Below are 24789 nucleotides of genomic sequence, written 5' to 3'. Positions count from 1 at the left end.
GCAGGACCCAAACATAAGCCTCCTTGTGATACAGGATTCAACAGTGTTTCAGGAACTCCAGTTTTAACTGGATTGTTTTCAAAAGAAACCATGGCATATATACTCACCATAAAGGAAAATTTAACTCAAAATATAGTGGAGCTATTTTATATAATGAAGACAACAAAGAGAAGGTTTTCCTTTTATGTTAGTAAACTGAAAAATTAAAATAGGGGCTCAGGAGATAGCTCAGAGGTCTAAGCGCCTGCCTGGCAAGCACAAGGACCCAAGTTGGGCTACATTGTGAGGTAAAAGCCAGCAGGAGGGTTGCTTAGAGTTTGAGGCTAGTCTGGGCTACACAATGAAACCCTGGTGCGGGGGTATAGCTCAGGGGTAATGCATCTGACCGTTCAACTCCCGGCACGCAGGCTGTGCTGCCAAGTCAGCCACTGAAACCGGGCGTGGTGGTACACACCTGTAATCCCAGTGCTGGGGAGGCTGTGACAGGATCACTATGAGTCTGAGCTGTGAATTGAGACCTTGTAATTACACATAAATGATTTTTAAAAAATTTAAAAGAAATAGGAAAGTTCTTACTTGTATCTACCAACAGTACTGCTTGAAGCAAAAGACAATTAGAAATGTTCAAGAGTTATAGAGGAAAAGAGTAGGACGGGACATAAAAAAATTTCTGTAACTTCTGGAGGTAGAATTGGATTAAAAATAGCAAAAGAAAGAAGACCATTAGGAGACACAAAGTAAGCTCCTGGTGACAGGAGGTGGGAACTAGCAGAGATTGGAAGGAGACGCTGGATGCACTGGCCCTGTGCTTGCTCCAGCAGGACTTGCTCACCTTCCCTGCAGGGCGACAGAACAGCTTGAATGGCTGCTCCAAGGCATGCAGGGATCAACATTCAACCAGAAAGAAGACTGGGACACTTTCAACAAGATATTATGAGTGAGGCCAGGTGTGGTGCACATGTCTGCAAGCCCAGCACTCGAGGGGCTGAGGCAGGAGGGTTGCTTAGAGTCTGAGGCTAGCCTGGGCTACACAATGAAACCCTGGTGCGGGGGTATAGCTCAGGGGTAATGCATCTGACCGCACAGTGAAACCCTGTCTCAAAAAGCTTTTTTTAAAAAAAAAAAGGAGGAGAAGGAAGAAGAAAAGGAGGAAAAGGAGAAGAAACAAAAGAAAGTGCAAAAACACAGTGATAAACAAGTGAACCAGGGCCTGCCAGATAGCTGAGTGATTAAAGCACCTGCTTAGGCAGATGCAGGGGCTGGGGTTCAATCCCTGGTGTACCAGCCCTGCTCCTGGGGCTTGGTGAGACAGCAATTGAGACTGGGCACCTGTAATAACAGCGCCTGGGAAGCTGAAAACAGGAGGATCATAACAAGTCCAATCTATGTAGTGAAACCCTTTAGACCCTGTGCTAATAAACTCCCTCCCTCCCTCCCTCCCTCCCTCCCTCCCTCTCACACACAAAACAAGTGGACCACATTTTAAAAAGCTGTACCTAGTTACAGAGCTTCTCATTTGTACAAGGGAATAAATTATTCGGCTGGTGAAATCAACACTGAACCTGAAAACATAAGCAATCATTCTGGCAAAAACAAATGATGTAGCCTAATCTAAATCCCCTCGAAGAAGGACAACAGTCAACCATTATCCCCAGGACTAGTAAACTGGGATTCCAAAACTTCAAACTAACGCCCCAAGGCTTAAATGTGGTTTCTCAATCAGGCTGGCCTCTGGGGGGAAGTTACTCCTCACTAGCGGGAGAAGGACTGAAGTAAAACACCATTTCCCTTGGGTCTCTCCTCCTGAGAGCAAATCATTAATTGCTGATATCAAGAAGGGACAGGAAGGCTGTACTCACTTACCCCCACATGGCTGTGTTGTGCTATGTTCACTAAAAGGTGGGAGTACTGGGCAGCTAGCACTGAAGCCCTCTCAAGACACCACAGAAGGAAAATCTCTGGCTCTACCATCCTCTTCCAGTCCCCTGGCTCTGGGGACACCCCTGAGGAAATGGCCCTGGCTCTTTCCTGGCAATGCTGCAAACAGTCTTTCCACTGCTACTATGACAGTGCTGATCTACAGCAAACTATGTCCCCTACTCTGACCACTTTTTACACCTCCCTCATAATTTCATACATTTACTCTGGCTTCTGGATCTAGCAGACTGATTCTGAAACACCAGCTATTCCTGAAGATGATTCATTCAACAACTGTACTCTCAGAAGGCTTCAAATCTGTACAATCTGAGGAGAATCTCTAGGTCCAGATCAACTATAGAGGAATGTTATGTAAAACAACCCAAGAGTGACCAAACTAAGCAGCACCAGCCCAGGGGTGCACATAATGCATAGAAATAGACATCAATCACTCAGCTGATGGCAGTGCTCGTACAAGATGGGGAGGGGGGTAACACCCCAAACTCCTGCAAAGAACTGCCAAACATTCACCAGGCGTGGTGGTGCATACCAGGGATCCCTGCACTTGGATCACTGAGAGTTCAAGACCAGCCTGGGCTACAGAGTGAGAGCTCAAGGCCAACCTGCACTGTATAGTAAGACCCTGTCTCAAAAAGACAGACAGACCTTCCTCCAAAACAAAAACAACTTTGAAACCCATACAAATCATTTAAAAAAAAAAAAATTCTCCTGAACATTTACTAAGTAAAAATAGCAGTTTTGTTTGCAGTAATAAAATGGCATGACCAAGATTTTTTTTAAACATTTTATTTATTTGTGTGTGTGTGTGTGTGTGTGTGTGTGTGTGTCCCCGTGTGTGTCCAGCTCAGCCCACCAGGGTGCGAGGCTGGCTGGCATGTGGTGCTGGGGAATTGAACCGCGGTCCCTGTGCTCTGCTAAGCTTGTTCTAATTAGGTGCTTTAGACCACTGAGCCATCTCTCCAGCCCCTGAATCTCACGTTTTGTGATTCCTGCAAAACAGGTAGTACCCATAACACTTCTCCAACAGTTTCCAGGCTTAACTCTGAACTGGTCTTCACACTTATTTCCCTACAGGAACTAGAAGTAACCCAGCACTCTCTAGGATCGCTCACATGTTACTGGTTCACAGGATGCAATGCATTCTGGTTTGTTAGCTGGTCTATCAGGTCATCCAGAACAAGAGGGAGTCTGAACCATGTGATATACTGGGATCCAGCCCACTTCAAGGATGGTTGCCTTAATTATTCTGCATTCTCTTATTTTTTGGGTGTCAGGTATTGAACCCAGGAGGGCTCATGCACATTAAACACAGCTCTACACTGCTGATCTACCCTGGCCTAACCCAACCCCAAAACTCTTTCATGCTACTTGAAAGGACTGGTATTTACAGCCTCAAAAGTTCTGTGGTCTCACTCAAGCAACCTTCAGCAGCACAGCCCTGAGCACTTTGAGAGCAGGCTGACTCCACACCTGCCTCCACCGTTCTGGCCCGGGTGCTTCCCAAGAACCCCTCCCCCCCCACCATCAGCCCCACTGACCCAGGCACCACGCCCAGACTGGCTCACTTCTATGAACCACTGGGTCACAAGATCAACTTACTGAGCCATGACCCACACTATTTTTAAGAAACAGAGACATGGTCTGAACTGCAGGTTAAGTTACCACAATTTTTTCCTCAGTTCTACACGTTTTTTAAAAATGAGTTTCGTAAAGGGTCCACAGGATCTCACTACACAGATAGGCCTCATAGTTATCTCCTCCTGTTTTCAGCCTCCCAAACACTGGGATTACAGGCCCACTACCACAAACCATGAACCAGTCTCAACCACTGGCTCAGTGCGCGGGGGGGGGGGGGGGGGGGGGGGGGCTGGGTACACACACACACACACACACACACACACACACACACACACACACGATGTGCTGCAGCCAAAAGGATAGAGATCCACTCCTACAAAACATGACCTTCAATCTCCAGTCTCTACAGGCCTCACTTCCTTCTCTAACTTGGGCCCCAAGATAAATCCCTAACCACTAATCTTTTTTCAGAAGCTTTCTTTCCTTTCTCTGACCTCTCTGCTAAACCTCTATCTTAATCTAATCAACTGCTATTGTGAGCCTGCTGCTCAACTGGAGAGGCCACAGCTTTGCAAGCTAGTGACCATCAACATGTTGCCCTTTCCCTGCCTTCCTGTCCTCTCTGCTGGGGAGATAACTCAGCAGCATAGGCGGCTGTCTGCTGTGGCTCCCTTTCTTCCTCCTCAAGTAGTTCTAAGTGCTTGCTGTGTGCCTAGTAGCCTAGGTACTCTTTGCAAATGCAAATTATGAAGCCCACCCAGGCCTCCTGAATGAGAAGCTCTAGAATGAGGGTGGTGTCAACAAGGCTCCCAAGGTGATTCTGCCACACAGTAAAACTTAAGGTGCACCAGCACAACAACAAAAAAAAGCCACCTACTAGCACCTGGCTTTGCAGCATCTAGGTATTTCCTAATACTCCAGTTCCCGCCAGCAGCTCAGGTTTAAAGACCACCTAACAGTAGGCAGCCTCTAGAGGTGCAGCCATGATCAAGGCAAGCCAGGAATCCAGGAAGCAGGAAGGCAGCTCCATCTCCTGGAGAGGGAAGAGGAGGGGGAGAGAGGGGAAGAGAGGAAGAGAGGAAGAGAGGAAGAGAGGGAGAGAGGGAGAGAGGGAGAGAGAAACAGACAGAGACAAAGACAGAGAAAGACAGAGACAGACAGACACAGACAGAGAGACGAGGCCAGTACACTCACTTTCTCGCACACAAGACTTCTATCCTGCTTTCTCACCATTCCCTTTCAGTCTCCTTACATTCTCCCTTTCCTGAAATAGTTTGAAGCAGTTTCTCTGCTGGTTTATACCAGTCCATGTGGCTGTTTCCTTTTTTTTTTTAGGTGGTACCAGGGATCAAACTCAGGACCTTGCATTTGCTAGGCAGGTGCTTACGCCACTAAGCTATATCCCTGTTTCTGAAGTACTGGACACTATGCGCTTGACAGGACGATAAGCAATCACCTCCCTGCTTCCAGCCACACTCCAGGAACCCAGGATAACTGCACGCCTGTGTGTCCTGCAGGAAACAGACCACACCACTTCACAAGAGAGGTGCAGATAAACACAGGGTAAAGCTCTGGAGGTGACAAAGGAAGAGAAGTAGCTCTCTAACCTCATAAAAGAGATTGAATATCAATGAAACCATTGATATAACTGAAAGAATACAAACAAAAGGATGCAAATGAAAACTACCAGCCAGAGGCAAGCTTGGACGTCTCCACAGGGTCAGCCTATGACATCCCCCCTCCCCTACAGGCAAAGTGTCTGGTTCACTCTCTGTTCACTTCAACTTTTCCTCCTAGTTTCATTAGTTACAGAGAGACCGCATTTGTAAAACAAGTTAGCTCTTCAACCTGTCTTTTTCCCACTTCTACCTCCTACCAGCTATGTATTTTTAAAATAACTAATTTGGAACAGGGTCTTGCTATGCAGTTCAGACTGATATTGATCTTCCTGTCTCAGCCTCCCCAGCACTAGGATTATGGGTGTGTGCTACCAAGCCCAGTTCAGGACCTGCACAGCACAGCATGGGGTACTGGGGATTGAACTCATGTCCTTGCACTTGCCAGGCAGGTGCTTAACACTGTTGAGCTCTCACCCCAGCCCCTACCAGCTATATTTTTACAGTTCCCAGCTTGGTAACATTTCATTGCACTCCGAATTCCAATTTTCAGAGCTCAGACTATGGACTAATTCATTCAGCTACTTAAATATTTGTTAGGCAGCTCGTATGTGAGGCAAACACAATTCCAGCCACTGGAATACATCACTGAACACAAAGAAATCCCTTCTTAGGGAAGAAGACTGCAATGGGCAAGATATGTGGAAATAAGCACAATAAATGCAGTACGTGGGAGAAACTAGGTGTATATACATTCCTTGTCACCAAAAAGACACAACTTAATTACCATAGTTTTAAAATTTTAAGGGACAGCAGGACATATTGGCACATGCTTGTAATCCCAGCGCAAGGGAGGCTGAGGTAGGAGGATTACTGTGAGTTCTAGGCCAGCCTGGGCTACATACTGAGTTTAAGATTATATGAGAACTTATCTAAAAAACAAAAACTAATGAAAAAAAATATCTAAGTCATTATGATCAGCAGTTATTTTATTTATTTATTTTTGGTGGAACCGGGGATTGAACTCAGGCCCTTGAGCTTGTCAGGGAAGCGCTTATTCCACTGAGCCATCTCCCTGGCCCCTGATCAGCAGTTATGAACACCACAAAAATAGCGAGACTGTAAGTATCTTCTCATGAAGCACAGACCACTTCAGGAGGGAAAAACCCAAATCTGATCAAACTGCTACACCCTAACTACCACTTTTTTACAGAAAGCACAGGAGCCACATAAAAATGTCAAGTATTATGGGAACACAGCAGCAGCCAAGCCTAGATTCTAAATAACACCCCAGCCCTCCCACAAATCTCAATTTCCAGAGGTGGAAACTGTACTCTATATTTTTGGGGGTACTAGGGAATTGAACTCAGGACCTGGCAGTTAACAGGCAGGCACTTTTGCCAGTGAGCTATCTCCCCAGCCCTCTAGTTTTTTTTTTTTTTAAAGAATACACACATTTTATACAATATATATAAATATTGTCTCTTTAGTAGTAGATTTCTATCTGCAGCCAAGTTTGAAAATCTGTACAGATGTCTCATTTAATGACCAAGTTCTGTCCTTGCAATGGGGTCCTTAACTGAGCTGGCTGCTAAATGAGGAATTGTACATAGGATGGCCCTTACAATATTCAGAACAAAGAAATGAGCAAAAGGAACTCCAACTTGATGACTTTACTTTCATCTGCATCATTCTCACATGCAGTACTGTGTTGTATAACACTTCATGTAGGGTCGGGGAGACAGCTCAGCGGTCTAAGTGCCTGCTGGGCAAGTGCAAGGACCCAGATTTCAATCCCAGGTACCACACACTGTACTGGCCCCAGAATCCTGGGTATGCTGTGCCAGTCACTGAAACTGGGCATGGTGGCACATGCTTGTAATCCCAGTGCTGAGGAGGCTGAGACAGGAGGATCACTACAACTCTGATCCGCGTAGTTGAAACCCTGTACCAAATAAGTAAAAATTTAAAAAACAAACATTTTATGTAAAAACTATGGTACTATGCTGTACAATCAACAAACATTAAAACACTATTCTATAAACAAGGCACACTGGACCAAAAGACATCAAGGCTCTACAAACAAGATGTACAGAACTGACCAAAAAAAAAAAAAAAAAAAAAAAAAAAAAAAAAAAGGCCCTAAGTCTAAGCAGAAGGCTTAAGTCCAGCCGTTAAATGCGTAGTATCTGTGTTCTAAAGCAACACCTTCCAAGTTATAGGCCTGCATATTGGATGTGGAGCTCGGAGCTCGTGTTTCTACCAAGCTCGCGGATGGTGCCGATCTTTCTCATACACTCAAGAGAAGCAAGCAGGTGCTGCAGTCCACTGGGCTATCTGGCCAGCCCTTTGTCATAAACAGTTCTTAACCTTAGTGGCTCCTGGTGATCACCTAGGCAGTTTCAAAGACTATCAGGTGGCACCCCTGGCGATTCTGGTCTAATTGGTATGGGGAGCCGTCTAGGCACAGGGACTTTTTGAAGCCCTCTAGGGAAGCCTATATGCTAAAGAACCATCACTACAAGCCACATGAAAGGCAGCAGGAAAAGGATGGAAAGAAGTGTGCACTCAGGGGCCGGCAAGACAGCTCAGCGGACTAAGCGCCTGCTTAAGCAAGTGTAGGGACAGGGTTCGATCTCCGGCCCCACACCCGGGGCATGCTGAGCCAGCAACAGACTCTGGCCGTGGTGGTGCACACCTGTGACCCCAGTATCAGGGAGGCTGAAAACAGGAGGATCGCTGTAAGTCCAAGTTGCATAATGAGACCCTGTACCAAATACACAAATTAAAAACAGTGTGTATTTGAGTTGACTGACCACTCAATCTTGTCTTGTTCATATCTAAATTAGTAACTTTCTGTAGTGTCCACATCCTGAGTGATCACAGTATTGTTACAGAATTGAGAAATGTGTATCTTTAAAAATATTTATTTATTTGCTTATTTATTTGATAAAGGGCCTATCTACAAAGCTCAAAGTCATAGCAATCTTCCTGTCTCAGTTTCCCCAGCGCTGGGATTACAGGTGTGCACACCATGCCTGGTTTTGGTGGCTGGCATGGTGCCCCCAACAGTATCAAACTCAGGTCCTGGTGCTTGCCAGGTGGGCACTTGTTATCTCCGCCAAGTTATCTCCCCAGTCCAAGAAATGTGTATTTTTTGAAGACCATTCAAATAATTCCTCTTATATATGACAAATTTGTATTTCACAGCAAGCAACCTTTACCCACTTCTCTGCTTTAAAGAACTATCAAAAAAAAAAAAAAAAAAGAAAGAAAGAATGAACTATCACTCTGACTCCACATCCACTTGACCGAAGGAGTAAAATTCTCAGGGAGTCTTTAGGTCTCTGTAAAAGCAGAGGCAGCCATGCTCTCTTCCAGGAGCTCCAGAACAGCAGCTGTCCAAGCAGGGCCCCGTGCCTTGAACGTATGGGTAAGGATGGCACAAGGGGGCAGGACAAGTGACATACTCCCACCTAGGAACCAAGCAGAGTCCCTGATAGAGACCTGATAGCCTCGTGACAAATACGGACCAGAGGAGGGAAGGGGGAACAAGGAGAATAATCCAAACACAAACCTGAGCACCACCTTTTCCACTCATGCTGAACTCTTTATACTGAGGAAAGATGGCCATCAAAAACCTAGGTATCTCTTGAAAGAACTCCTCTTGCTAGTATATGACATAAAATATAGAGCATACATTTCAAATAAACAATAGAGTAACTCTGATAATCTGTATAGGGCAAAAAGTATTTTATTTCATGACAACCATCTTTCCCCATCTCTTGGAATTCATTTATTATAAGGGAGGCACACAATGAATCAAACTTACCACACACCCTGGCTTGAGAAACATAACTGGCAGAAATAGGAACAGTGGGCAAGGGGCCGGGGAGATGGCTCAGTGGAATATGCACTTCCCTGGCAAGCGCAAGGGCCTGAGTTCAATCCCCGGTTCCACAAAAAAGAAAAAAAAAAGAAAAGAAAAAGGAACAGTGAGTAGAGGGTTAATATGTGAACTCAGGATGATGCTATGAATCCCAGCTGGGTCTCTGGAGAAGTTAAGCTCCCCGAGTCTCAAAGTTTGAGGTCAGCCTGGGCCACACAGTGAGACCCTGTCTCAAAAAAGTGGCCATACAGTGAGGACATGGAGCAACTGATACGCCCCCACCCCACTGCTGGTGGGAGTGCAGAATGCACAGCACTTTGCTCATCCACTGTGGGTGAAAGTGTAAACTGATACAGATGTTTTGGGAAACAGCTTCACAATGTCTCCCAAAGCACACAGTTGACCCAGCAATCCCATCGCTACGGATTTACCAAAAAGCAATTACTGTCTATCTACAAAGATGTACGCAAATACTCATGCCCACATTGATCAAACACAGCCCAAATATCCATGACAGGTGACTGGACAAACAAATGGGCAGAAAAGAAAACAGGGCCAGGGATATAGCTCAGCGGCAAAGTGCCTGCCTGGCAAGAAAGAATCCCCCGGGGTGCTCTTGAGTTTGACTTCTGGTACCAAAACCAAAACAAGACACCATCAAAAAAACTGAGCTGGATTGGAATCTAAAAACATCATGGCTGCTAGACAGGCTGGAGAACAATGGATTGCAAAACAGGTTTCCTATCATGCTTCTTACAGGACGCTCAATGCCAGTACAGTTTCACAATTACACACACTCGCATCAGCAAGAGATCTGTTGAGGCCTTTACAGGAGAAAAGGTGGCATGTACTTACATCAGGTCACCAAGAGTACATTACTGAGAAATACCTCTCCTTCCGCATCCTTATCTTTCGTTTCCTTTTTCAGAGGCAGGGCCTCCCTATGCAGTTTATGCTGACCTTGAACTCTCTATACAGCTGGGACTGACATCAAACTCTGCCCAATCCTCCTGCCTCAGCCTCCCAAGTGCTGGGATCACAAGTGTGCACTACCGTGCCTGGCTCGCACCCTACTCTTTTTCTTTTTCTTTTTGGTGGAACTGGGGATTGAACTCAGGCCCTTGTGCTTGCCAGGCAAGCACTTATTCTACTGAGCTATCTCGCCAGGCCCTCACATCCTACTCTTAAGAGGGCACACATGAAGCAAATGACACTGTGATTCTAACATGAACACTCCTCTCCACAACACCAGACAAGGGTATACAAACTGTAACTGTTCAGCAGAATCTTCAAATGAGATATGCTGTTGAGAATTTGCAAACTATTTTTACGTGAATTATCTCATTTCTTCCTATGAATTATGCAAGGTTGACATCATCTTCTCACACCCATTCCCCAATTTTAAAAATAGACACTGGGAGAGAAAAAGAGGAAAAGGTATGGTGCAATTGTCATTACAAAGATAAGCAGAATTAAAACTGGCTTAGAATACCATTACCCACTCAAAATATTGTGTGTATTTGCTGCTGCCACCAGGCACTATGCTATGAGGAAATTTTCTAGAATAAAGGAGGATGACGTTTCCTTCAAATACGTTTCATGAAACCAGGCATGGTGATGTACCCCTGTTATTCCAGGCTGAGACAGGAGGGTCACTAGAGTCTGAACCACACAGCAAGACCCTGTATCAAAAGAAAAAAAAAAAAAAAAGTCCAAAGACATTTCAACATGAATGAGTTACATAAGTGAACAATTTTATTCACTCTTTGAGTCATTAAAGTAAGTAGAAAAAAAGTGCCACCCACGAGGGCCAGGAACTGATTTGCAGAAGACACTGTAAATAGGATCGTATTCATTGCCATGGGATGACTCTGAGGTAAAATGGAACTAAAGCAGACAAAAATGGAATAGACCTGATATACTGCAGAAAATTTAATGTCTAGTAACAAAGAATGCATTTTCCCTAGATGCGGTGCAAAACCGCAGAAAGCTAAGGGTGAGAATAAGAAAGAGCTAGAGAAGAGCAACAAGATAAATTCTCAAGCTGAACACAATCTTTAATATGTTAAAGAGCAGGAAATCTAGGATTAATCAAAACTAGCAACAACAAAGTGCAGTATATAGAAAATAAGACATAATGCATATTCCTCAGTCAACATGCATGGTTAAAAATATAAAGGTCATTTTTCAAAAGCGCGTTAAAAAAACCAAAACACACCAGCTCTATTTTCCGCAGTGTATCTGTGCTGTCCAATACCAGCCAGAAGCCACACGGGGTCACGGAGCAGGTGAAAGGCTGCTAGCTCTCAGACATGCCATGGTGTAAAATACAGGAAAAACTTTGAGAATTTAGCCTTAAAAAAATAAAAACGTCAACAATATCATTACATGTTGAAATGATGTCCACATCTTGGGTTAAGTTCAATGTATTAATTTCACCTGTTCATTACTTTAACACTAGAAAATCCAAAGTTACATGTGGTTTGCATTCCATTTTTATTGGACATTTTTACTGGTCTATACAAGATTAAAGAAAAAGGAATGTCCCATTTGTATAAACCTAGCTTCCTTCCTTGTAAACATGTAGCTCTAGGCAGACTGTCATAGAGATCTAAAAACTTTAATATCTCAGCACTCGGAGGCTGAGGCAGGAGAAATGCTGCAAGGTTGAAACCAGCCTGGACTGCACCATGCATTCAAGATCAGCCTGAAGTGAGACCCAGTCTCAAACAAACGGAGGAACACATACTCTAGTTAGGATGGGTCCCTTGGGACAGCCAGATAGCTCAGTGGATTAAAGTGCCTGCTTAGGCAGACACAGAGACTGGGATTTGATGGACTGGAGTTCACTTCCTACTGTGATGTGTCAGCCCCCCCCGCATGCTGAGACCATAAATGAGACTAGGCGTGGTGGCCTGTGCCTGTAATCCCAGTGCTTGAGAGGCTGAAAACAGGATTACTACCAGTCCGATCTGTGTAGTGAAACCCTTTCACTAAATACATAAAATAAATAAATAAATAAATAAATAAATAAATAAAAAGATGGGGCCCTCAGCACCCCTTAAAGAGTGGTGTAAGTGTGCATGCCCATCTCCTGATCTGCCCGCCAGGCAACAGGGAAGCAACCCTGCACGGAGAAGGGACACTAAGCCGTACTGTGAGCGATAGGCAGACCCAGCAACAGAACACAGGAAATGTGCAGGTCATGACTAGGGCCTCTGCAACAGACAGCACAGCAGGTGTGGGGATCTGGCCAGTGCCTAAGTGTCGCTGGCCCACCTCCCAAGCCTGGCACTACCCTACTGGTTCCCACTGCCCACACATGCTAGAAAGGTAAGATCACAGCTCTCACACCACAAAGGCTCAGTCTTGCTCATAGTGTATCCCCTCCCAGGCCTCACCAACCATGCCCGTGTCTTCCTTCCCGTCCCTGCCACCCCCCATGTGGCAGAGCACAGGACAGGAGGGTCTCCTGTAGGATGGGAGGTGGGTGAGCCAACTACAGGTAGGGGCCAAGTGTGGCCAAAGCCTGCTTTGTTTCCATACAGCCTATGAGCCAAGAGTGGTCTTCCTTTCTTCTATCTTCAAATAGTTTGGGAGAAAAATCAATAATACTTCATGACACAAGAAAATTCCAGTGTCATTCCTGAATGAAGTTTCTCTGGCACAGTGCCAGCCACAGCCTCTCAGCAACATAACTGTCTTCCAGCTGCTTCTGCTTTTGTGGCAAAGGTGAGGGCAGACTTATAATAGATGTCCGCTGGCCTGCACAGCCAAGGCCATTTACTATCCAGCCTTCTGCAGAAACAGCCTGCCAGTCCCTGGCGAGACTGTCACCTTATTTGACCCTTAAAAGCCTTCACTGACTTGCCACAATATCTAGTAAAAAGTTTAAAACTTTAACAGGGCCTCAAATCTGTTTTCAACAGGCTGTGGGCATGCAGGTGGGTCCCCATGCCCCAGTCACTCATACCTTGCCCTAGCCTCACTGCCCAGAGGACAGCCACAGTCTTTCCTCTGCAGACAGGCCCCTACTCCCGCCGTGGGCATACTCAGTCTTCTGATTGTCTGTCTGTCTGTCTCTTTCTTATGAGCACTGCTTCTAACTGTATTCAAATAATTTTGTAGTACCTGACTAAAGTGCCAGCTCTGTGGCCACTGCCAGCATTGAGGTGGTGGTCCTGGCATCCTGGCATCACTTAATGCATGTTACTTAACATGTGCCTTCATTAGGAAATTCTTCAAATCACCAGAAGCTACTGTCAGTGTCACAGTTACAGTACTTCCTGTGGCTCCTCACTGGGCTGAAGCTCCGTGGGGCAAGGAAGGGTCCCGAGGGCACCAGCATGCATGACTGCGCACACTGTGTGTCCCTGGCAGAATTCCTTCACATAGGTGTTCTGCAGGTGTCTTCTGCAGGAGCAAGCCCCTTGCATCCTCTGGCCTAAACCCTCTGCACAGCTCTCACCTAACAGCCAGACACTCTCTCCTCATGCACCTAAGATCACACAGGCAGGGCAGAAGCCACACACCCCAGCCTCCACGTCTCCCTCAGGGGTCCGCAGCAGAGGGATGGGAAAGCCCACGGTGTCCCCACCTGCCCTCAGCTGGAGGGCGCCTGTCAGGTTCCCAGCACTTGTTCTAGCTGGCTTCCCAGCATGTGCACGAGGCACACTTAGGCGCCTCCGTACTCCCTTCTCCTTCACCCCATTCTTTTCCCTTCTCTAACAGTCTCCCTTCCATTTGCTTGCAGGAGAGCATCTGTCAGTTATGTTTTATTCAGTCATTCACACAAATCATGACCCACAGAGAAGCTGTAGTCTCTTAAATTTCAAAGATGATTTATATTTTAAAACCAGCAAAGCATTATCCAGACACATATACTTGTAAGACACACAAATCTTAAAAAAGTACTTTCATTTTATAAACTATATATAGTAAACACCAGTAGTTACATCCCTTGTTCAAATAATTTACTATGCTGTCCTGCAGTTAACATTTAACTCTTTAGTCTTGAAAAAAGCAGGATGAAGTAAGTATTTTTGTTAAAACACCAATTTCTGTTTCAAAAGTCCCTGAGGAGTCTTTCTGCAAACAAGTAAAACAGAAAGAAAAATGAAGAGTTGTGATGACTGTGTGTTATGGGGAACAAAGCGATCGCCCGGCATGGTGGCACGTCTGGCATGGTGGTGACTCCAAAGATCTCCAGCGGCTGGAGGCCAGCCTGGGCTACCTAGTGAGGTCAAGGCCTACCTGAGCTGTATAGTGAGGCCCTGTCTCAACAAAGAAAAACATCTGAGTGTATAATCCCAGCACACAAGAGGCTGAGGCAAGAGAGGACTGACACGAGTTTGAGGCCATAACATATACAGATATCTCAAAAAACAAAAACAAAAAGCTGCCAAGCAATCAGGACATTGAGGAATCAACTCATCAGCATTCTTAAATATCCTGCTCTAACTATCCCACAGAGTAAAATACAAAGGCTTCTAGGGCTTCAATTTTTTATTTTTATTTTTTAAAATTTACCCATTTGGTACAGGGTCTCACTATACCCATAGCGATCCTCCTGTTTCAGCCTCCCCAATTCTGGGGTTACAGGTGCGCAGGACCACTCCTGGTTTCACAGCTGGCATGGCGTACCTAGGGTTCCGGGGCCCAGCACGGCATGTGGTACTGGGGATTAAACTCAGGTCCTTGTGCTTGACAAGCAGGTGCTTAGACCACCGAGCTATCTCCCCAGCCTTCCCAGCGCTGGGATTACAGGCATGCACCACCATACCCAGTCACTGTGGCTGGCTCAGCATGCCTGGGAGCAGGGCCAGGGCGCCATGTGGTGCCGGGGATCGAACCCTGGGCCCTGTGCTTGCCTAAGCAGGTGCTTAGTCTGCTGTGCTATCTCACCAGCCCTTAAGGTTATTAGTTCTAAAGTAATACTAATTTGAATTTGAAATTCCAGTGTCCTACATGGAATTCTTTTTTTAATTTGCTTTTCCTTTGTCTTTTTAAGACAATTTCACTATGCGGTCAGTTCAGGCTGGCCTTAAAACTCACTTTGTAGCCCAGGCTGGCCTCCAAGACAGTGTCCTCCTGCTTCAGCCTCCTGAGTGCTGGGATTACTGGCATGTGCTATCATGGCCAGCTTTATTTGAAACCCAACATTAAAAAACTACAATAATATTTGAGGACCTTTATGCTTGTGATATTAAGTATACTAAATACGTATTTTAAAATCAAGCAAGCAATTCATGATAAAAATAGCCAGCAGTGTGCTGCCAGTTAGCAGTATGATGCTAAGATATTCTGTATTATAACTCTCAGCTGTTAAGATCTAATTTTTATGGTACTTCATAATGAGCAAGAACTAAGAGTAAAGGTCCTTTCAAGCATGGTCATCACAGATTTCACAATGCTTTTGCTTGCACAATTATGTCCAAGTTCAATTCTGATTTACTGAAATAAGTATAATGCACTCATAGATGAGATTAAAGTCACTGACTTATTATTCTGGACCTTCAGGAAGGTGCTGTATATTTATGACACTCACAGTCACAAGTAATGGAGGCTGTTTTGCAATAGTTGCTGTTTTTATTTAGGTACCTCTCCTGGTTTCAACTCAACACTTGTATTTAAAAGTGGCATCACCAGTGCAGGCGTCCTAGTACACTGCCAGCCTTTAGTATGCAGCCAGCAAGGTCAGCAAGCAGCCTTCGTAAGCCTGACTGCCTTCAAGTCTAAAGGTGATGACACACCGAGGTGTACCCCCGAAGCCAACTCCACGGGACAGGGATAGGACACAGCTACCTGGCTCTCTGGTCCTTTCCTAATTCCTTGATTAGGGTGTACCAAGAATGAACCATCCCCAAGCTCCTATGCAGCCCTGCAAGGCGCAGCTCCTGACTACCTTTCCAACTTCACTTCCCACCGCCACCTCATCATGTTCTTGCCACCCTCAGCTTCCTTCCGTTCTCACTCCTGCCAAGTCTGCCTGCTGCACCAGCCCTGTGTGACGATGCTACAGGGCCTCTCTGAGGAAGGCAGCACCCGCCCACCTCCCCTTAGCAGGATCTGGGACTTGGCTGTTCTCATTCAGCTCTGCACGACGGGGAGACTTTAGCAGACCACAGGTCCACTCTGAAGAGAACTGCGTGCAACCCTCTAGAGACCCCCAGACAAGGGTCCATGAGGTTGAACCCACTTTCATAATGATATTAAGACGTGATCACAAGCCTTTCCCACTTTGTTCACATTTGCAGAGTTGTAGACTCAGTGTGGGTAAACTGCTAGTCTGGCACCCCCTGGCACGAAGACAGCAAGACAGCGCGTGTGAGCCAGGAGTAAATCATTTTATTCTTCACAACCAAGCACTCATGCGGGGTGGGGGTGTTACTTAACAACATCCTTGAGAAAGCAGTAAGGACAATTAAGTGTACTAAATCCTGATCGTGGGTGTGTCTCTGACATTCTGCTACTCTATTCCTATGAATACTGAAGCACTAAAGCTGTCTCCAAGAAAAGGCACTTGGGCAACTATTTGCAAAGTGCTTTGTTCTAGCACTTCTATCAGCGAGCATCTCTTACAAGAATAACAACAAACTATCATTTCATCTATCACATGGGTAACTGGGAGATTTTTCTTTGAAATTAAAGGAATGGGAAGGTCAGTCCAAGTAAGAACATTAGCAAACCACCAAAACTAGAATTGGAACTCCGAAGAAGGAGCATTAGAATTTGGAAGACTTAAGTGCCTGTGCTGCTGAAGCATGCACAGACTTTGAAGAAGCTTTCAAAACCACCCTGTTAGGCTTGCCTAAGACTGCAGTGATAGCATCAGCACCTGGAGTGTGTGTATCAGAACTAAAGACCAAGCCGTGGGGCTACCAAATGAGGCAAGGGCAGAAGACCTGTTCCAACCAAGGTCTAGGCCGAGCCATGCAGCTTTACGGAGGAGAGCAGGACAAGTCCATCCACTCTTTCAGACCACACACACTACATTTAGCTTAAAGAAGTTATCACTTGTGATTCTGGTGAAAACCAAATACCCACAATGATCTGTAAAAGACATTAAAACACCTGTCTTGCACTATACATCTCTGTGGGGCTGGATTTTAATCTTATATTTCATTAACATAACATATTGTATGGGGGCCAGGGAGATGGCTCAGTGGAATAAGCGCTTCCCTGGTAAGCGCAAGGGCCTGAGTTCAATCCCTGGTTCCGCCAAAAAGTAAGTAAATAAGAATAGCTGGAACAATTTAGAAAAAGAACAGAAGATTCCTATGTCCCTCTTTCAAAAGAATAGTAAGCAGGACTGTGATATAAGGAGAATCATACAGATTAATAGAATGGGAGTCTTGAAATAAGTCCTTAAGTCCATGATCATCTGATTGCCCAGAGAAGAATTCCATGAAGAGTCTTGCAACATGGTGAAAAATGTACCCTTCTCTCACACTAAGTAAATACTAATTTCCAACAGATAATAGAGCTAAATATAAGCACAAGAGTAGGCCAGGCATGGTTGTCCCTGCGTGTAATCCCAGCACACTGGGGAAATGAAACAGGAAGACTGCCAGTCCCAGTCCAGCCAGAGCAACTGGGCAGCCCAGTGAGACCCTGTCTCAGAATTATAGAAGGTATAAAGGGTTAGGGATCCACCTCAACATGAAGACCCTGAGTTCAATCCCCAGTACAGCAAAGGAAAAGAAAACAACCACCAAACAAAAAGAACAGAATAAAAATATCTGAAAGAAACCAGCAAGCTGGGAGATTGCACAGCGGTCTAAGCGCCTGCCTGGCAAGCACAAGGACCTGAATTCAATCCCCAGTACCACATGCAGTGTAGGCCCCAGAACACTGGTTGTGCATGACAGCCACTGAAACCAGGCGTAGTGGCACATGCCTCTAATCCTAGTGCTGGGGAGGCTGAGACAGGAGGATCACTACAAGTCTGAGCTACGGAGTGAGACCCCTGCCAAATAAATAATAAAAATGATAAAAAGAAAACGAAAAGGACCAGGAACGTAGCTCAGTGGTAGAATGCCAGCCTAGCAAGTGGCCAGGTGCTGGGTTTGAGCCCCAGACCGAAGGAAAAAAGCCAAGGCAACTTACAGACAGAAGAAATTATACATGACAGTACTCATGCCCACTATGCAGCTAACACCAACAAACTCTAACAAGTCTGCAGTGATTGTGTGGGGAAAAAAATTAAAACCCTCCTATCCTGTTGGCTGGAATATAAAACGGTGCAGCTGCTTTAGAAAACAGCTCGACAGTTACTCAAAATGTTAAACAGAGCTAGCGTATGGCCAAGCAATTCCACTCATACTGTAACTAAGAGACATGAAAACACATCTATACAAAAGTTTGTACAGGAACGCTCATGACAGTGCTATTCTGAAAAAAACAGACCCAACTCCTGTATCCAACCAATGAAGGGACAAACTAAATATGGCAAACTCACACGACGGAATATTATTTAGCCATAAATAGGAATAATCATGATGATGCTACAAAGTGGATAAAGCCTGGAAATACTATGCTAAGTGAAAGGTGTCAGTCACAACACAAATATGGTTCAATTTGAACAACATGTCCAGATTAGACCAATCTACAGAAACAGATTACTGACTCCCAGGGGCTTGGAAGGGAAGAGGGGAAATGGCTGCTAATGAGTATGGGGTTTTGGGGGGGCTAAATATGAGCCTAAAGTCAACATGGACATCAAAAATAACATATGGCACTGAAATGTCATAACCACAAAGTGAGCTCTGATTATTCTCTTGTACAAAACAATGAATAAGACTGAAAAAAAAGGTAACTTTCAGCTTCAGCACAAAGTAGCCACTGTAGGATCACCACCACTCCTAGATACCCAATGATCCAAATGCTCTACCTACCTACAGACACAACTTCACACACTTGACAGATTTTATACCAGCAAGTATATATTTGTACCTTTCAGTTTCCCCGATGGAATGTGTCAGAAGAAGACAAGATAATTTAAAAATAGAATACAATTTGGTGTTCTACTGGGAATGACCACCACAAAGCTAATGAGCTTTTTCCTTATCAAATATCCCAGCGATACCTAGGAATCCTGGCCAGGTTCATCAACCACCCGAGGACTTCTGCTGAGCTGCCATGTCCGAGCCTCACAAAGCAGCCTCACTTTCTCTAATCATCGCTTACTTCCCCCTTATTAACCATATGTAAGCAGCTTATACATTACAAGTAAGCTTCTGATTATGGCCTAGTGGTAAACTAGATTACCTAAGTCCTCTAAGTCTCCCATGATGGACACACCGGATTGAAGGCAGCTTACCTGACCCTACTTTAACTTAATTAAATTTAGTAATCTCTTACAGTGAGGCTACTGGGCTCTATTAGGAACAAAAGAAAATAAGGGAACTGGTACCTTTGGCCACCACAAAAACAACAAGCACAAATAACTTCCCTGAGGTGACGTGTCCTTAAAAGCTTTAACACTTTCAGTGACACAGGAAGAACTTAGGGGGAAAAAGTCGCATCAATTACCAGAGAATTCTATTTTCCCTATTATTAGTTTTATCAACGTTTCAAAAAACCCCACAAAATTTGAAGGTAAAACAACCATGGCATTTTGTGTATTTAATGAAAAGCAAACTTCTAAAAGTTTGTGGCATGAGAGTTATAATGATATTCCAGTCAAATTGGCATAACATTTAGGAAAGATACTGTTCAGGTGAACCTATTTCTACAATGATTTATTGCCAGTCAATTTAACCCAAGGGCTTAACATCACAACATATAACTTGGGAAAACACATACTCAAATTTCTCTGGAAGGGCGGCAGCCCCTGCCTCTAATCCCAGTACTTGGAAGCCTGAAGCAGGAGGAACTCCACAAGTTCAAGGCCAGGCGGGACTACATAACAAGTTCAAGGATAGTTTGAACTACACAGTGAGACCCTGTCCCAAAACAAACAGCTGCCTGGCAAGCACAAGGTCCTGAGTTCGATCCCGGGTACCACAAAAACAAACAGTAAATCAAATGTCTTGGGGAGTAATGTTACCACTCCAAAACGTCTTTCACTTGGGAGGCTGAAAACAGGAGGATCACTATGATTCGGATCTGTGCTGTGAGACCCTGCACTAAATACATAAAAAGTCTTTCACGTTAACACTATGCTTAAAACAAGTATGGAAACTGGAAGATATAGATTTGTGCCACACTGAGGACACAAAAATAGGTTATAAGTTACTGTATTATCTCTTCGCAGCCTAAGTTAGCACGGCATTTAACAAACAGTTTAAAATAAAAGTGAAGAAATGGCAGAAGGGTGACTGGGTCACACCTCGTTCCAGAGGATAGTGATTCCAAGGAAGAAAAAGAGCACAGCAGATAAAAGAAACTTCTTTACCAAACGGACAGAAACACTTTCTCTCTGAAGAATTTTTATTTCGAATTTTACAAGTGGTAAAGAAAGGAACTCTAGAACGCAGTCTTGGTTGAAATCTGGTGGCCCAGGTAGGCGTCACTGTAACCCGATCTCGTTCTGGGCCTATTACCTTCAATTAGCTGGCCCCGTGTATCTGATCAGACAAGAGGGAGACTCGGTCCTCTCCAAAACGCAGAGGTGGAACTAAGAGAACACAGAGGCAGCAGCAGGGCGACCCCAGTAGGGGAATCAAGGTCCACACTGGCATTTGACAGTGCACTGTGGGGGGTCATTAAAAGGCGCGACTCGGGCACACAGCTCCAGCTGTCAAGGCTGTCCTCTTCGGTCTCCCTCTTCCCCTCTAACTTGGTACCCACACCACACAGGACTCACCCTCTCGCCATCCCACGCCTCAAACGAGCCTCTCCTTGCTCCGATGCCCCCATGCTCCCGAGCACCCGAGGATGAGTAAGCACGCGCGAGCTGGTCAAAGAGCACAGACCCTGGCACCGGCGGTGGAAAAGCGGAGCCGGGCGCGTGCCGCGGAGTCCGTCCAATGGGCGGCAGCAGCTTCAAGCTTTCCCAGGAGTCACTGTCACCTCGTTCCGCAACCCCCTAGGGCCAACTCCCACCCCGCGGTCGAGCGCACCTTTGCTTTAGTTACTTCTTGAAAACAACACAAAACCACGAAGCGACTTGTCCAGGCTTCCGCCGATAACACACTAACGCCTCCCCCAGGACAGGGCTAAGTTCAATTCTGCCTCCTCCCGAACTGCACAGAAAACTCCTTTCATGACACCCTGTCGCCCCCACGTCCACCCGACTGCCAATTAGTTTCAAGTGCGTGTCAACTACTGGGGGTGGGGTGGGGAGAAAAGCCAAGACGACTTTCGAATTACTTCAACAGCCTGGTTCCAAATACCTGACCTTATTTCCTCCAGAGGAAAATAGGGCACCGGGCAATCAGAACTGTCTTTCCCTCTCCCTTTCTATTTTGGCCGCCGGGCAGTCCTCGAGCCGACTTCAAAAGGTCTGCGGGGGCCGTGCTAAGCTTCTCGGGTAGGAAACTTGCCCTCCTCGCCCGACGCCCTCTGCAGCCCCCCGTTGTCTGAAAGGCTGGACTTCATCCCCAAGGAAGGAGCCCCAGATGGCGCTGGGGCTTTGTTGGACTCCGGTGGACTTTACTGAACGCGGGAGGAGGTGGGTCGCGGGCGGTGGCCGCGCAGGGACAGGTGCAGCCCTCGCCGCCCGCCGCCGCCGCCCCGACCGCCGCCTCCGCGCAAGATGGTGGTTACGAAACGCGCCCGCCCGCCACATGGCCGCTCCGGCCCCAAACTTCAGAGGCCCAGCCGCGTCCCGGAGCCCAGACAAGGCCCCGACCCTAGCGGCGCCCGGAGGCCGCGCCCCGCCACTCACCGACAGACCGGTAGCCCAGGATCGCGATCTTCCGGGACTTGGACTGCGGCATCTTGGCGACCTCCTCAGCCCCGGCCCAACCACATCAACCGCGGCGACGGCGGCTGCTGCTGCGATCGGCGGCGGCCGCGCCGGGAGAGAGCCGCATACAGAGCAGGGGCGGCGGCGGCGGCGGGCGCGGCTGCCTTCGCTCCCTCGCTCGCTCGCGCGCCCAACCGCCCGGAACCGACCGCGCGGCCGCGCCCCTCCCCCCACAACACGCCCACGTGACCCGGCTGTCCCCTGGGCTCGCGTCAGCCCTGCCCCTCCTCCGCCGGGGCCGCCCCCCCGGAAGGCGCGCGGTTCGGACGGAGGTGCGTCGAGGACACGTTTTACTTTAAAGGCAAAAAGAGGGGACGCCGAGTTGTTGCCCCCAGAAAAGTCACGACAGAAACTCGCTGCGTCATGACCCTCCCACCTTCTTCCGCCGCTTTCTAATGACGCCAGTTCTTCCCCGAGCGCTGATTGGACAGTTCTCACCTGCCCGCGCGGTGACAGGACGGAAACTCCGTCTCCCATTGGGGGCGACGAGGAGGCGGGGTCAGGAGTCGGCGGCTGGCTCCGAGAACTAAAAATATATTTAGGCTGCAATAGCGCCGCTGGGCGCCAGCTAGGTTGGAGGGCTTCTAGCCGCCTGAGGTCGGGGCGGGAGGGAGAGGCGGAGCTAGCTGCCCAGCGATTGGTCAGAGCTGGGTGGGGGGCGGGGCAAGTAGCGAGAGGCGCGATGATTGGCGGGACGCCGAGTGGCTGGCAGATTCGCGCCCTCTGAGCCCTTAAAAGGCGTGAGGCGCGTGGCGGTTGTGTGGCGGTTGTGCGCCGCCTGTGCGTTGGCTAGGTCAGCCTTCTGGCTTTTTTATTTTTTAATTACGGTCCTCTCTCTTAGCATTAGTCAGTCTGGGCTTGATGTAGGTTGTGACTAAGCGTCATCCATGGTTGAAGGGCCGTGGGAAGAATGGAATCAGTGTTCATTTAAAATGCCACGAATTTAGCCGGTGATTTTTTTTTTTTTTTTTTCTGTCTTTTTAAGACAGGGTCTCATTGTGCAGTCCAGGCTGATTTTAAGCTTATTTTGTATCCCGATTGGGCTCGAAGTCGCAATGATCCTCCTGCCTCAGCCTCCCGAGTGCTGGGATTACAGACGCACCACGCCCAGTTTTGAACCAGCAATATCTTGTACTCCCAGTAACTAATTTAAAGAGATGGCTCAGCAGAATAAGCACTTTCCTGACAAGTGCAAGGGTCTGGGTTCAATATATATAGTAACAATACACAATGTATTTGCCATTGTTGCCCCCTATTATCTTGTTTGGAAATTTAGTCCCTTAAAAAAAAAAAATGAATTTGAGCCAGGCATGGTGGTACACATCTATTATTACAGCACTAGGTCAGGACAACTGACACTGAGGCAGAACAATTGCTGTGAGTTCGAGGCGAGCCTGGAATTCACAGCGAGACTGTCTCAAAAAGAAAATGTAGGGCCGGCCAAATAATCAGCAGATTCAAGCGAAAGCAGGAATGTTATGCTAATTTTGTGGATTTGGGTGCCCCCTTCAGCAGTAATTATTGAACTAAAATAGCTCTAACTTCCTTGGTGGATTGCAAAATCAGTTTAGAGGGGTGTTAGTTAAAAAAAAAAAAAAAAAAAAAAAAAGCATCCCTGTAATCCCAGCCCTCAGTTCTTTTTCTTTGTTTTTGTACCAGCAGTTGAACTCAGGGCCTTGCACTTGAAGGCAGTCACTGTGCCCCTTGAGCTAGATCCCCAGTAATGCCAGCACTCAGGAGTGTGGGACAGGAGGCTCACCGCGAGCTGGAGGTCAGCCAGGGCTACATAACGAATTCAAAGCCAGCCTGAAGTACGCAGACCCATTTCAGAAAAAAAGAAGGGAACAGAGACTTGCTTCTGTAGCCACCTCCACTGGTTGAGATAACTCCTTCGCTGTTTAAGCAGCGGGAAGGCCACATTCTCAAGGGTTCTGCTAAATCAGGGTTGCTATGTCCTGGGGCCTCTACTTGCTGCCTTCTTCCTGTCGGTTCTCCCACTTTTGTTTTTGTTTTTTGAGTTGGGGGCTCACCATGTAGTTCAGGCTGGCCTTGAACTCATTTACTGACTTTTTTTGGGGGGGAGTACTGGGAATAGGACTCAGGACCTTGCACTGCCAGGCAGGCTCTTGTGCTCCTGAGCTACGCCCCCTCCCCCGGCCTTGAACTCCTGGTGACCGTCCCTATCCACTTCCAGAGTGCTGCGATTACAGGTGTGGACACCACGCTCAATGCTCTGCTTCTCGCCTTTTCCCTCTGAGCGCCAGACCTTTCATCTAATTCCCAGGGAGATATAATTCGTTCAGTTAATTACTACCGTCCCTTGGGAGAGGAGCTCCGCTAGCCACGTGTAGGGTGGTGGCAGGCACTTGAAACTTAATCTGTCTGGTATCACGGAAGTTTTATTCGCTCTCTGTGAGCATTTCCTAGTCCAAAGATTTTTAGTTGTAATTTATGCTTTTTTACAATTCCTAAATATACAAAACCTTTTTCCTCGCATGTTAAAAGTTTAAGACCTCTGCTGTGTTTTGCCAAAACAACATTGTGAAATTATTTTGCATGGGAAAAAGGCTCACTCATTAAAGGAACTGGGTAAGTTTTGTTGTTTTGGGTTTTTTTTTTTTTTTTTTTATCAGGAATTGAACTCAGGGCCTTGTGCTTACCTTGCAGGTGCTGCACCGCTGAGCTATATCCTTGGTCCCTGTTGTTTTAACACAAAATATTTTGTTTTTTCTTGAGACAGGAGCGCACTGCGTAGTTCAGACTGGCCTCATACTCAGTATGTAGCCCAAACTGGCGTTGGACTTGAGGTGTTCTCACTGCCTCAGCTACGTGAGTGCTGGGATTACAGATGTGCA

The 24789-nt window shown here is 46.5% G+C and overlaps 1 protein-coding gene across 1 annotated transcript in view; it reads right to left on the bottom strand.

Annotated features, from left to right (window-relative positions):
* The window catches only part of Rheb (Ras homolog, mTORC1 binding), a 42260-nt gene extending 19984 nt beyond the window's left edge, over positions 1-22276 (bottom strand). Inside the window, exon 1 of the mRNA XM_004628975.2 lies at positions 21854-22276. Within this exon, the coding sequence (XP_004629032.1) occupies positions 21854-21905 (52 nt within the window). The 5' untranslated portion in view covers positions 21906-22276. The remainder of the gene's footprint in view (positions 1-21853) is intronic.
* Positions 22277-24789: the final 2513 nt, after the last annotated feature.

The sequence above is a fragment of the Octodon degus genome, unplaced genomic scaffold (assembly GCF_000260255.1).
Source record: "Octodon degus isolate 3935 unplaced genomic scaffold, OctDeg1.0 scaffold00027, whole genome shotgun sequence".
NCBI classification, from domain to species: domain Eukaryota; kingdom Metazoa; phylum Chordata; class Mammalia; order Rodentia; family Octodontidae; genus Octodon; species Octodon degus.
This window is presented reverse-complemented; position numbering and strand designations above follow the sequence as displayed.